The sequence below is a fragment of the Acomys minous genome (assembly GCF_964271855.1).
Source record: "Acomys minous genome assembly, chromosome: 13".
In the NCBI taxonomy this organism is placed as follows: Eukaryota; Metazoa; Chordata; class Mammalia; order Rodentia; family Muridae; genus Acomys; species Acomys minous.
The window spans coordinates 2,108,009-2,121,178 of record NC_140495.1 but is presented as its reverse complement, the minus strand read 5'-3'; the positions used below and the strand labels follow the sequence as shown (position 1 = coordinate 2,121,178).

Here is a 13,170-nt window from a genome sequence, read left to right as displayed (position 1 = left end):
TGTGTCCTGTGTTTCCCCTGACACCCATGTGTCCTGTGTTTCTCCTAACACCTATGTGTCCCGTGTTTCCCCTGACACCCATGTGTCCTGTGTTTCTCCTGACACCCATGTGTCCTGTGTTTCTCCTGACACCTATGTGTCCTGTGTTTCTCCTGACACCCATGTCTCCTGTGTTTCCCCTGACACCCATGTGTCCTGTGTTTCTCCTGACACCCATGTGTCTTGTGTTTCTTCTGACATCCATGTGTCCTGTGTTTCTTCTGACATCCATGTGTCCTGTGTTTCCGCTGACACCCATGTGTCCTGTGTTTCTCCTGACACCCATGTGTCCTGTGTTTCTTCTGACATCCATGTGTCCTGTGTTTCCCCTGACACCCATGTGTCCTGTGTTTCCCCTGACACCCATGTGTCCTGTGTTTCTCCTAACACCCATGTATCCTGTGTTTCTCCTGACACCCATGTGTCCTGTGTTTCTTCTGACATCCATGTGTCCTGTGTTTCCCCTGACACCCATGTCTCCTGTGTTTCCCCTGACACCCATGTGTCCTGTGTTTCTCCTGACACCCATGTGTCTTGTGTTTCTTCTGACATCCATGTGTCCTGTGTTTCTTCTGACATCCATGTGTCCTGTGTTTCCCCTGACACCTATGTGTCCTGTGTTTCCCCTGACACCCATGTCTCCTGTGTTTCCCCTGACACCCATGTGTCCTGTGTTTCCCCTGACACCCATGTCTCCTGTGTTTCCCCTGACACCCATGTGTCCTGTGTTTCTCATTTGGTGCCCATGTGTCCTGTGTTTCTCACTTGGGTTTCTCCCTGTTCACCATAAAGACTACAAATGCACATGGCCAAACACAGTATGTGTGTGTACATGTGTGCTCGCGTGCATGTGTGTGTGTGTGTGTGCATTTGTGCTGTGTGATATCTAATATACACACATATCATTGGTCGAACATTCTTACATATGTTCCTGTAGTGGTATTTGAGAACTAAGCCACTGCTCTTACCATGTTGCTGAGGGATTTTAGAGACAAACTCCACCTATTCCACCGTGTCCGTCCTTTTACACAGAAGATGTCCTGGAGATCATCCATACAACATTAAAGACATCAGGTGTGTTAGAACACACAGTAGTCTGCCCTTTTGTTACTACAACAGAGGACCTAGGGTGAGCTAACTTTGTAAGAAACAGGGTTTCTTTGCATCACATTTCCAGATTATACCATAGCACCATCGCTCAGCTCAGGTGAGAACTCACGCTGAGTAACAAGGAAACATACAAGAACTGGAAGCTGGGGTGGGATTGGGAAACCCCAGGTCGATTTGGTGATGTCTAATTGCTCCACTGATGGGTACAGGTGAGCAGAGAGAGACGAGAAGCTTCCAGCAGCACAGGACCACGGGTATCTGGACTGGACTAGAGTACTACCTAGAAGGGTCTGGACCACGCCTCCCACCCAATCGAGCGAGAAAGATTACATGTGCCATTTGGAAGAGCATCGTCAAGTGTTGATGCAGAACGTGGGAAGCTTGGTAACCTGGAGCAGCAGAGATAACAACACCTTACGTGTTCATGGACAAAATTAAAACCAAAGAAAACCAGAAGAAAGCATGCTTTAGGAAGCCAAAACTTAAAAATGCAAATCACAAGACAAAGCCTTTGACATCAGCAAGAGTAAACAAAAGTCTGTGAACCTGGATGGAGCAGGAGGATGGCGGCCAGTGTTCCGGAGTAACTGGGACACGGTGGGGACATGGACACAGGCACAGGTGCACATCTGAAGCACCTGCGAAAGCCAGGGGAAGGCATCAGCTCTGGCACTGAACCACTGCAGGAACAGGGCTCCCTAGAAGCTTTCTACAGAATGTAGGTGCCTCAAGGGGAGTCTACTGCAGGACGAGAGATGAACCTCTCACTGCCACTGCTTGGCCCTGGAGACCCTGGCCCCTGCCTCCCATGTCCTGGCTCCCCAAACTGCCAGTCTGGGGAAAACAGGACTCTTTAAAAATGATTTAGCGCCTTTAATCCCAGCACTCCTGAGGCAGAAGCAGGTGGATCGATGTTGAGTTCGAGGCCAGCCTGGTCTATAAAGTGAGTCCAGGACAGCCAAGGCTACACAGAGAAACCCTGTCTCGAAAAACCAAAAAAGAAAAAAAAAAGATTTAGTGGTAGCTCATGGTTGTAATTGTAGCATTAAGGACACTGAGGCAGGAGGATTGCTGCAAATCTGAGGCTGGTCTGCAATTCAGACTGAGCTCCTGATTGAAAAAAAAAACAATAACTAATAATCACAGAGAAACTGGTGACACTGCAGAAAAACAAGGCAACAGAGCTGGGAGCACAATGCAAACAGAGGGCAGAGAAGAAGCAGCAGGAAGTGACGATGCCACCAAGTCAGAGTCACACAATGAAACACTGACAAATCGAAGACCCATGCAAACACATCTCCAGAATCAAAAGTCAAACATAAGCTAAGAGAACAGAAGGAAAGGGCTCCCAAGAGCAATGTGAGGAAATGAAATGACTACCAACTCCAGATTAATAAAGTTACAATGAGGGAGCAACAAAAAACACAGGTGGGAAAATGATGCACAAGCCTCACACAACTGCTGTCCAGAGGGTGTGAGAGACACACACACATGATGCACAAGCCTCAGACACCTGCTATACAGAGGGTGTGAGAGACACACACACATGGTGCACACCCCTACACAAGGCAGATCCCACCCAGTGAGACCCCAAAGGCAAAAGGAGGAACACTTCCTCAGATGATGGTTGTCTTTCCCTGTAGGATGACAGGACAGTGCCCAAGAAGAACTGACCATAACCGTCCCCAGCCCCAGCCTTTGCCATGGGTGGTAGCACTTAAGCCCCAAGATATAAAACAGCAAGAGTTTGTCAGGGCTCTGGAAGCCTCATCATGAAGTAAAGGAGCCAGAAGGCCTCCAGTGAGTGTACACAGTCAAGCCGGCCAGCACCAAGGGCTGCTCCCTTATGAGGAGAGCTGCTCCCACACATGAGCTTCTCCTTTATGAGGAGAGCTGCTGCTCCCACACACGAGCTGCTCCCTTATGAGGAGAGCTGCTGCTCCCACATATGAGCTGCTCCCACACATGAGCTGCTCCCTTATGAGGAGAGCTGCTCCCACCACCTCATCTGTGCCTCCAAGGTAATGTTGGGCTGGCTCCATGATCCAGTCTACATATGACTGCAGAGAAAGGGCATCAAGTTCAGCCTCCGAGAGCATGGCGCACTGGTCCTCCAAGCAATGGGGAGGGAGGGGTCGGCATGGAGAAGGGGCAGGGGACAATGACGAAACATGTCATGTTTCTCACATATGCAGGGCTAAATTTAATGTGAAAGCTGAAGAGGGACAAGTTGAGGAGGGGCGACCAGCAGGAGGGAGGCAGCCATGGAGGCCATGGAGGCCACGGAGAAAGGAACATCAAGTCAGAGATACACAAGTATGAAAATATCACAACACCCACTATGCTGTAATACTAAACAGTGATGAAAAAAATTTTTAACTTTTGGTTTAAGTTTTAAAATGATACAAAGTCAAAGAAATTAAGAAAATTTTATGATGTAAAACTTGATTGAAGGTATTTTTTAAAAATACAAGGATTTCCTAGCTTTTTTTTTTTCACTGAAAAAAGAGAAATGTGGCACACCATGAGGTAGAAATTTTCTCTAAAGCACAGAAAACAGCAATTTCCACATGAAATACAACACCAAAGGAGACAGTCCAGTACGAAGTGTACATCCAAATTACAGCTCAGCGGTGAGGGTTTGCCTGGTGTGTGGGAAGCCCAGGCCTTGACTACCAGGAGCCACTGAACCAAATGGCATCAATAAAGAAATATCCTCCTAAGGAAAAAAGTCTGCAGATTAGGCTACATGCAAAACCCAAACATATCCTAAGATGAAATCCTGCTAAAATGACCCTCAGAGGTCCTAAGAGCAAAAGAATTCACAGAAACAGACACACCGAATGAAGCAAGAACCCCAAGATAAGACTGAGTTCACCCTTATACAGCACTGAACACGGAAGCAATTAGTAATTAATGACTGTAAAAGGCACAGTCTACACTGGAAACCTGCCAAAAATCTTTCCGCAGCCAATAATAAAGATGCAAGGCAAAAAGCAAGCAAGCAAACAACACACCTTGAAGATAGCAAATTGGTAGAAATGTGATGAAATCCCCACAGTTAACAAGCTCTAGGATTATGTTTGATCGAGAAAACAAAATACAAATGATTTTAAAAGTAAATGGCAAAATTAAATTGTAGGCCAAACATAAATAAATGGTCCAAAATACAATAAAAATAAATAAAATATTCCGGCTATTTGAAAAAGCAGTAAATGGCGTTCATCATCAAAGTTAATAAGACAGGCAGAACTCACCAGAAGGAGGCAAGAAAAGGCTCACACAGGGGCACCATCGACCACACTGATGACAGAGACAAACTACAAAACCTCACAGCCTCCAGAGTCTGGTGTGTAGTAAGGAAGAGGAGTGCCAGGGCGAGTGCAGCATGGGGCAGAAAGCACATCTACAAAAATTCAACTGGTCCTCAAACTCAGATGGGGAATTTATGCCTCCTTCTTCTATGATTACCGTTTAGGGAAACAGCATGAAATGTGAAAACTGCCACAAACAAGTCTTTCCTTGCTTTATGGTGTGTGAACCCAGCACCTGAAACAGTGTGAACAGAACACACGGATGGAAGGCAAAAGGCCAGAGGTCCAAAGAAATCAGTACCAGGAAAATGCAAATGAGAAACTGCCCTAAGCAAAGAGCTGAAAGCACAGAGCGCAGGCCAGGTGGGCGGGTCTGCGGACCTCGCCCTGAGCAGACAGGCTGGCAACACAGCTGCTGACAGCTAGGAAGCCCTGCCCTCCTGCAAGGAGGCTGAAACCAGGCCAGGCGTGGTGACACACGCCTGTAATCGCTGAAACCAGGCCAGGTGTGGTGACACACGCCTATAGTCCCAGCTCTCCTGTGGCAGAGGCAGGTGGATCAGTGAGTTTGAGGCCAGCCTGGTCTACATATTGAAACTCTGTGTTGGGAAAGGTATAAAAGAAAAGAAAAGAAAGAGAGAGAGAGAGAGAGAGAGAGAGAGAGAGAGAGAGACGCAGGGACCTAGAGCTCAAGGCCACGCTGCCGCACACCCTGGGTGCTTCCATTCCGAAGGCCCAGCACCATCAAGGTTACACAGTGCTATGCTTTAAGACGTCCTAAGTTACTCTGTCTGTTTATGGTCTCCTCAGTGATGGCCAAGGGAGCAAGAGCAGGACCCCAGGCCGAAGCCCCACCCATCCTGACGCTCACAGGAGGATGTGCCCAGGCACAGGGTGAGCTGACAGCCTAGCGGAGCTCGCAGCTGACTGGCTGCTGCAAGAACCTGGTGTGTGGCAAGCTGAACAAAACAGGCCACTTAGAGGCACAGCAACCAAGCTGTGAACTCGCCGAACAATTCGGATTTGTGGCTGACGAGGGGTGTTAAGAGTGGGTGGCAGTGACTTACACAGTGACTTCCCGGGGTACAGCTTGGCCTGGGGGTAGCCAGGGATCATTTTCTCGTCTCTGGCTCTAAGGTTCTCAAGTTCATGTTTGATAATGAACTGACACTCGGCCATGGTGAGGAAGTCGTCATTGTTATCTGGAATACAACAGAACTTGCTGGTTACTTTCTTAGTAGCAATATGAAGTTGATAATGCTTAATTATTATGCTTGTGGCTACGGAAATGCCGTAAGCAGGAAAAACCTGTGCAGTGGCCAAAGTACAAACCTGGACAACTAAAAGATAGCAAAGTGCATTAGGTACAAGGCACCCTCTGATTCCTGATTTCTGACTCAGCCTTCGTCATGGCTTCTCCGGCCCCAACCGTCCATCAGCACACGCTGTCCTGCTTTACATGGAGCCAGTGACGAGAGGCTGCCCTCCTTGAGTTGCAGATGTTCTCAGTGGGGAGGAGGGTGACGCTGTGTCAGTTTGCACATGCCCAAATGTGTCTAACCCGATGGCCAAGCCGACTTAAATGGGAAAGCCCCCCACAAACTCACATTGGCCTCACTCACTCCTGGAACCAAGCATCGTGGAGAACAAAGTCTGTCAGAGAAGCGCGGCTCTGACACTTGAGGCAAGCATCTTCCCTCACAGAGTGCAGGAGGCCCTAGCTCTCCACAGGGTACTCTCCTTGAGATGCCCTTAAATGCCAGGACACATCTGCCAGCCATTGCACCACATCAGGAGCAAAACAGCCCAAGACGTGAGGTTTCAAATTACTGAATGCTTGCATTTGCTATTGAGACCATATACATTTGTTACTGAAATTAGAAGAATGAAAATAAAAAAGGTGTCCCCTCTAACTTGTGTTTATATACCCCAGGTGGGCGTGGGGTGTAGTGGGTAAGTAACGGCCCAAGGACCCAGGACGGCCTGTCCACTCATTTACTTAGGGTCCAGGTAGTGACTGCTTGGTGCCGTGCAGCCCCCGGATCTCCTCGCGCAGCCTACCACGGAAGCCTTTGAAGCTGTGGCGGGTTCCGTAGGTGAAGGCCCGCATGGCAGCATCCGTGCATTCCTTCACCAGGCCGACGGCTTCGGCCCCCAGCAACAAGCGGACGTTGGAGGCACCGACAAGGTATAAATTCTGGTTTCCTAGTGTTTCTTTTTCATATTTATTTAACAGTGGTCTAAACAGCAGCTGGGCACCTGTCAAACACAAGATAGTGCAGTACTGAATAAAACATACAAAAACTTTCAAAAAAATTAAAATCTTCTATAAAAATATAATGTTTATATTGGTATAAGGAAAAGAAATTATATTAGCAAATTAAGTCTATGATCCAAGTAAAAAGAAACATATGTAAGCTGGGAATAGAAGTTAGTTCTTCTGTGCGTGCTATGCACAGGTATGAGCACACGTGTAGATACATATGTGCTCGGCTGCGTATGTGCAGTGCAGAGGTTGATGTCCAGAGTCTCCTCAACTGCTCTTATTATCTGAGACATGGTCTCTCACCGAACCTGGACCTCACGAGTTTAGCTAAGCTGACTGGCCAGCAGCTCCCAGGGGTCCTCGTGAGTGTGCAGCCCTGCTCTGGGGATACAGACTTGCACCAGTGTGCCTGGCGCTTTAATGCAGGCACTGGAGAGAAAGAGAAATGCTGGTGCTTACAGGCTGAGCACATCCCCTCCCACCTGACACTCCCTCCGGCACCCTCCACCTAACTGTCCCCTACTGGCCCATCTGCCCAGACTCCAGTCAGCCTTGCCCATCTGCCCAGACTCCAGTGAACCTTCTAACTCCTACGTGAACCACGCACTAAAGTAGGGGTGGGCAGTGCCGGGTGCTTGTATAGAGCTGGGCTGGGCTGCACAGGTGTAGGGCTGGGCTGGGCTGCACAGGTGTAGGGCTATGCTGTGCTGCACAGGTGTAGGGCTGGGCTGGGCTGCATAGGTGTAGGGCTGGGCTGGGCTGCACAGGTGTAGAGCTGGGCTGGGCTGCACAGTGTAGGGCTGGGCTGGACTGCACAGGTGTTGAGCTGGGCTGGGCTGCACAGGTGTAGGGCTGGGCTGGGCTGCACAGGTGTTGAGCTGGGCTATGCTGCACAGGTGTAGGGCTGTGCTGGACTACACAGGTGTTGAGCTGGGCTGTGCTGCACAGGTGTACGGCTGTGCTGTGCTGCACAGGTGTAGGGCTGGGCTGGGCTGCACAGGTGTAGGGCTATGCTGGGCTGCACAGGTGTAGGGCTGGGCTGGGCTGCACAGGTGTAGGGCTGGGCTGGGCTGCACAGGTGTAGAGCTGGGCTGGGCTGCACAGTGTAGGGCTGGGCTGGACTGCACAGGTGTTGAGCTGGGCTGGGCTGCACAGGTGTAGGGCTGGGCTGGGCTGCACAGGTGTTGAGCTGGGCTATGCTGCACAGGTGTAGGGCTGTGCTGGACTACACAGGTGTTGAGCTGGGCTGTGCTGCACAGGTGTACGGCTGTGCTGTGCTGCACAGGTGTAGGGCTGGGCTGGGCTGGGCTGCACAGGTGTAGGGCTGGGCTAGGCTGCACAGGTGTAGGGCTGTGCTGTGCTGCACAGGTGTTGAGCTGGGCTGGGCTGCACAGGTGTCACATCGCCACAGCGCTCTGTTGTTCTTCTTTCCCAGTGTGCACCTCTTTTGCCTTCAAGTCCCAGCTCTGTGTGTTCTGTAAAGAAAACCGAAGCTTCCTCTTCAAGCTTGAGGAAGGCCACTCTATGGAGGAGTCTTGGTGTAACCTCCAAGAGGACTAGATGCCAATACTGCTTTGAAAAAGTGTGGCATGTCGACTGATTCTCGTTGTTAGCATACAGGCAGTTCCACTGGCCTGCTCTCAGGGACCTAGCAACTGCTTACGTCATCACCTGCCACTGCCGTCAGGTGTGTACTAAGGATAAAAAGGCCAGCCAGCACAGCTTTCTCCCTGTCCTCTCTCTTTCCCTCGCTGTCCCCATGGCTCTGGTCCCCATCTGTCCGCCTCTGACCCTCTCCCAGGTCCTCACTCCTCTCCTCGCAATAAACCTCTTTTACACAAGCTCTGTTGCATGGGACACATCCTGGCACAGGCCACCAAAGCTACTCCCCCTCACCGCATTAGATTTCATAACACTCACCGCCTCCTTTCACTTACCAGTTTCTGCCTTACCCATTGCCTAGTCTACACTGAACAGTTCTATTCCAGGCACTCTGGGTAAATCTCCCCTTGACACACTGACTTGAGGGAAACTCTGTCAACAGCTGTACTAGCATGGCCTCTCTGTCCTCTGCCCCTCCCACTGTTGGCTAAGCTGTCCGCATGTCCAGACCCCTGGACTGATCCCTTCCTTCAAAAATGAGGAGCATCCCACTGCCTCATCGGAAGCTCTTGAGAAGTCTGACCCTTTGCCCTGGACCTAGTTTTGTTTCCTTTTTGCCTGCAAGTCTGTTGCGCCTTAGTCCCCAGGGTCCTGCAGCTGGTCACAGGGTACACCCTCTCTCTGTGGTGGTTTGGATGCTTGGCACACAGGGAGTGGCGTTGCTAGGTGGCCGGGCCTTGTTGGAGGAAGGGGGTCAGTGTGGGTCAGTGGGCTTGAGGTCTCCTGTGCTCCCGCTCTGCCAGTGTGGAACCAGAGCCTCCTCCTGGCTCCCTGCGGATCAAGGTGTAGAACTCTCTGCTCCTCCAGCACCACACCTGCCTGCTAGCTGCAATGCTTCCTGCCACGGTGATAATAAACCTCTGAAAGTGTAAGGCAGCACCAATTAAGTGTTTTCTTTTATAAGAGTTGCCTTGGTTATGGTGTCTCTTCACAGCAATAAAATCCTAAGGCATTGCCAGAGAGCTGGACTAAGTCCTAAAATTCTCTTTACTAACTGCTTCTCCTCAGCTCCCCGTCTGTCCCTTGACTTGGTGTGTGCACCCCACGCTGGCCCTCCTTAGTTTCTTTGCCCTCAAATTTTACTTTTTGTTCTTGGAGGTCTTGCCAATGTTATTTCAATCACTGTATGATTTTTCACATGGGATTTTATGTTTTCACTTTGTAAAAGTTGCTTTTCCTACAAGACTTTCTGCGTCACTCTTCATTTGTGGTGGCTTCTCTTTCTGCCCCTGAGCTCTGCAGCCGGCTCCTCACACTTGCTGCTCTTCAACCCCTTCAAGAGTTCCCTTCTGGCAGTCTTCCTTGTTTAAGAAAGGAACACCAAGTGGCTGAGGTTCATTCATGGAATGTTCCCTTAAGGGGTAGAGGCCTCAGGGACACTTCCTGGAGGGACACTTCCTGGAGGGACACTTCCTGCTTTCTCTGTGACTCCTTCTTTCATCCTGGATGGATCAGACACCCCTGAGAAATTCAATATTCCTCCTGGACTGTTGGAAAGCTTGTCCTTGCATTTTGGAATGTGAGTTAGATGTGTGGAGGGAGGAGGGGAAATGGTATCTTCCGTTGGGTGGAATCTCCCTGTATCCTCTTCAAAGCGAGCTGAACTTGAGGCTCCTGGGCAGCACCCTGTGGAAGCTGTGGAGATCCTGCAGCTCTCCAGGGGCCACACTGTCCCCCATTTCTCCAGGAGCCACACTGTCCCCCATTTCTCCAGGAGCTACACTGTCCCCCATTCTGGGGCCTCTAGGATGCCAGGCTGCTGCTCAGTCATCTCAGAGCCAAACAAAGAATTTTATATTTTTAAAAATAGTTCTTTTTAAAATAGTTCTGTTTTTAAAAACAGTTGTTATTGTTATTGTTTTGCTTGTTTGTTTTCTTTTATTTTCCCCAGTTTTGGCAGGAGCTTAGAGACAATAAAATCAAACCATGGGATAGTGAACACGCATCCTCGCCCTGGGGGATCCAAAGTGCTTTCTCCTACAATAGCTCACTGGGGTACTGTAGCTGTCCCTCCCCCCCTCCCCCCCAGTGTCCCTGAAGACACAGGAGCAGAGCAAAGGAAGCTGGAGACTCACTGGAATTACTCCTAAATCACAGAAATATGAAAAGGAGGCTCCAGTCCAAATAAAAGTATCTCAAATTTCAGCACGCAAAAATTGAACCCTTTGGTTCATTGCTATTTTTTTTTCTTTTTTTCTGTTTTTTCAAGACAGGGTCTCTCTGTGTAGCCTTGACTGTCCTGGACTTGCTTTGTAGACTAGGCTGGCCTCGAACTCACAGCGATCCACCTGCCTCTGCCTCCCAAGTGCGGTCATTAAAGGTGTGCACTACCATGCCCGGCTTGGTTCATTACTATTAAAAGCATGATTTATTCCCACTTTCATTCAAGAAATCTATTCTTAAGGCAACAGTTTACAGTCACCATCACTGTCAGGCGCATGACTTCTGTCTGCAGCTGGCACAGCATGTGGCTCTGTGTATTTTGAAGGCTGTCTGCTGGTCCAAACCCTAATGTTTTCACCAGCCCAAGCTCCTGTTGCTCTTCAAGAGGAATAAGCCACAGCATCTGACGTTATCTCCACCATCCTGTAACACGCTGTCAAAGCAACCCCAACCCTTCGCTCTCCCTTCCTTTATTACAGCAGCTACAATTACGGTTCACGTGGGTGAGCTGCACGCTGCTCTGACAGCTCAGCCTCTAACTGGATTTTCATGTCTGTTGTCCCCCCCACCCCCGACCCCGGGCAGCAGTGTTTACAGGCAGAGACCAGATGCATCCCGTCCACTGGCATCACAAGCAGCCATGGCCATGTCTACTCACACGGAAACTACTTCCGATCCTCCTGCCATGTGCAGACTCCCGCCGGGCACTGTGTTAGGCGCGGCCTTTAGAACCGGAGGAAAGCTCTTACAGGGCTCACAATCTAGTGTTGATTTAAGATCTCTTGTCAAGCCCCGACAGGAGATACAGGGCCCCAAGATGGCTGTGTGACACGCTGCGGACATGCACCAGTCACTATCACGACCAAGCTGAGAGAATAACTATTTCACTAACCTCCATCTTTCTTTTTAGCGATAATTCTGTTTTTGAGCCATTCTTTGGTTTCTTCTTTGACGTCCTGGGCAAGTTCTATGACCACTAGAGGTGTGAAGGGGCTCTCGCAAGTATCCAGCGTTGACAAAGTCACTCTCATCTTTGACAAACTTACTGAAAATTAAAACAAAAAAGCAAAATCCAGTTATTCTGAGGGAAAAGCAATATGCTACCCAGCTAGGCAGAGCCATTAGAGGAACATCCTCTCGAACTACACAAGCTAAACATGACCCACTGAGGAAGAACACAAGCCAGGACTTCTACCTCAGGACGGCCGGTGAGGGACTTAGACACCCTTCTGCAGAAGACAAGACAAAACACACTTGTACATGCACATGCACGCACATGCACATTCATGCACACACACACACACAGACACACACACAAACCCTTCTATAGAAGACAAAACACACTTGCATATGTACATTCATACACACATACACACTTTTTTTTTTTTTAATTTTGAGACAAGGTCTCACTATGTAGCCTTGCTGGCTTGGAACTTGCTATGTACATAGACTAGGCTGGCCTCACACTCACAGCAATCCCCCTGCCTCTGCCTCCTGACTGCTGGGATTAAAGGTGTGCACTATAACTTCACTGCTGATGGTGCCCACAGGCAAGGGGAACACGGTAGAGCTGTGTTCCCTGGGAGCAGCTGCCAAGCTAGGGCAAGGACACGGGAAAAAAGTGAGCAAAGGTTCTGCCAGCTGGGAGAGGCTCCCTTAACCGAAGGCACAGGAGGGGCTGGCCTAGGTATCTACTCACCTAAGTCCACAAGTCCTCCTCATAAATACACGATTTATTACTTTTTCCTCCTTTCTTTTTTATAAAAGAATGAATCAATTTGTATGCATCCCTGTGAGTATATGCTCCAGGGTGTGTGTGTGTGTGTGTGTGTGTGTGTGTGTGTGTGTGTGTGTGTGTGCAAGCCTTTGGATCCTTCAGAGTTTGGGGTATTTATGGGGCCCCAGTTTGCTTGTTACATTGTAGATGCTGGGTCTGAACCCTTCAGCAAAATTAAATGTTTCAAAGATAACAAAAGCTAAAAAAATTTTTTTAAATTAAAAAACAAAACAAAAAACCAAAAAGACTATTCATCTACCACAAAACAACCTGATGAGGGTTCTCACTCTCTAGTTGCTGGTGCAGAGAAAGTGATTCAAACTAGAGACTCAACAGAACCAGGGGACTCCGGGGGACTGGGGGCCGGGGGAAGGAGCCAGAGGCTCCTCCTGAAGTTCTTTCTTATGGGGGGGGGGGGAGGAGGAGCCCGAGGCTCCTCCTGAAGTTCTTTCTTATTGCAGGTTAGAGACGGAGAAGCAATGGTAAGCAAGCAGAGCAGTTCTCGGGGCTTTCACCTGCTGTGCCTCTGGGCAGACAGGCTGTCTCACCGCAGGGGGGCTGAAAGGGGCTGTTTGCATAAAGTCTTTGAATGTGCTAAACTAGGAGAAAAAGGAAGCATCTAGCCTGAGGCATTCCCTGGGCAGAAGGCTTTCCTTTCCTGGGGAGTAAACAAAGGTCTAATGGGCGGAGTACACACACAGCAGGATGCTGTCTACAACTCTGAGGAGAGACTAAGGACTGAGAGGGTCCAGCCACTGACAGCGCAGTGGCTGCAGCTGAACCAATGGCAGAACTGATGGCAGTCGTTGCCCCCCTCACCCTTGCACATGTCTAGACTA

General features: G+C 49.5%; 2 protein-coding genes across 3 annotated transcripts in view; one reads left to right on the top strand and one right to left on the bottom strand.

Moving 5' to 3' along the window:
• GASK1A (golgi associated kinase 1A) overlaps window positions 1-13,170 on the top strand; it is a 401,830-nt gene that overhangs the window by 330,057 nt on the left and 58,603 nt on the right. The window lies entirely within an intron of this gene.
• ANO10 (anoctamin 10) overlaps window positions 1-13,170 on the bottom strand; it is a 134,484-nt gene that overhangs the window by 112,110 nt on the left and 9,204 nt on the right. For both annotated transcript variants that reach the window (XR_014773850.1, XM_084754207.1), the window contains exons 2-4: window positions 11,447-11,599; window positions 6,525-6,722; window positions 5,531-5,665 (exon numbers count right to left, since the gene is read on the bottom strand). Coding sequence is in view for 1 of the 2 variants with exons in the window: in XM_084754207.1 (XP_084610333.1) it covers window positions 5,531-5,665; window positions 6,525-6,722; window positions 11,447-11,585 (472 nt within the window). In the remaining variant the exon portion in view is untranslated. The remainder of the gene's footprint in view (window positions 1-5,530; window positions 5,666-6,524; window positions 6,723-11,446; window positions 11,600-13,170) is intronic.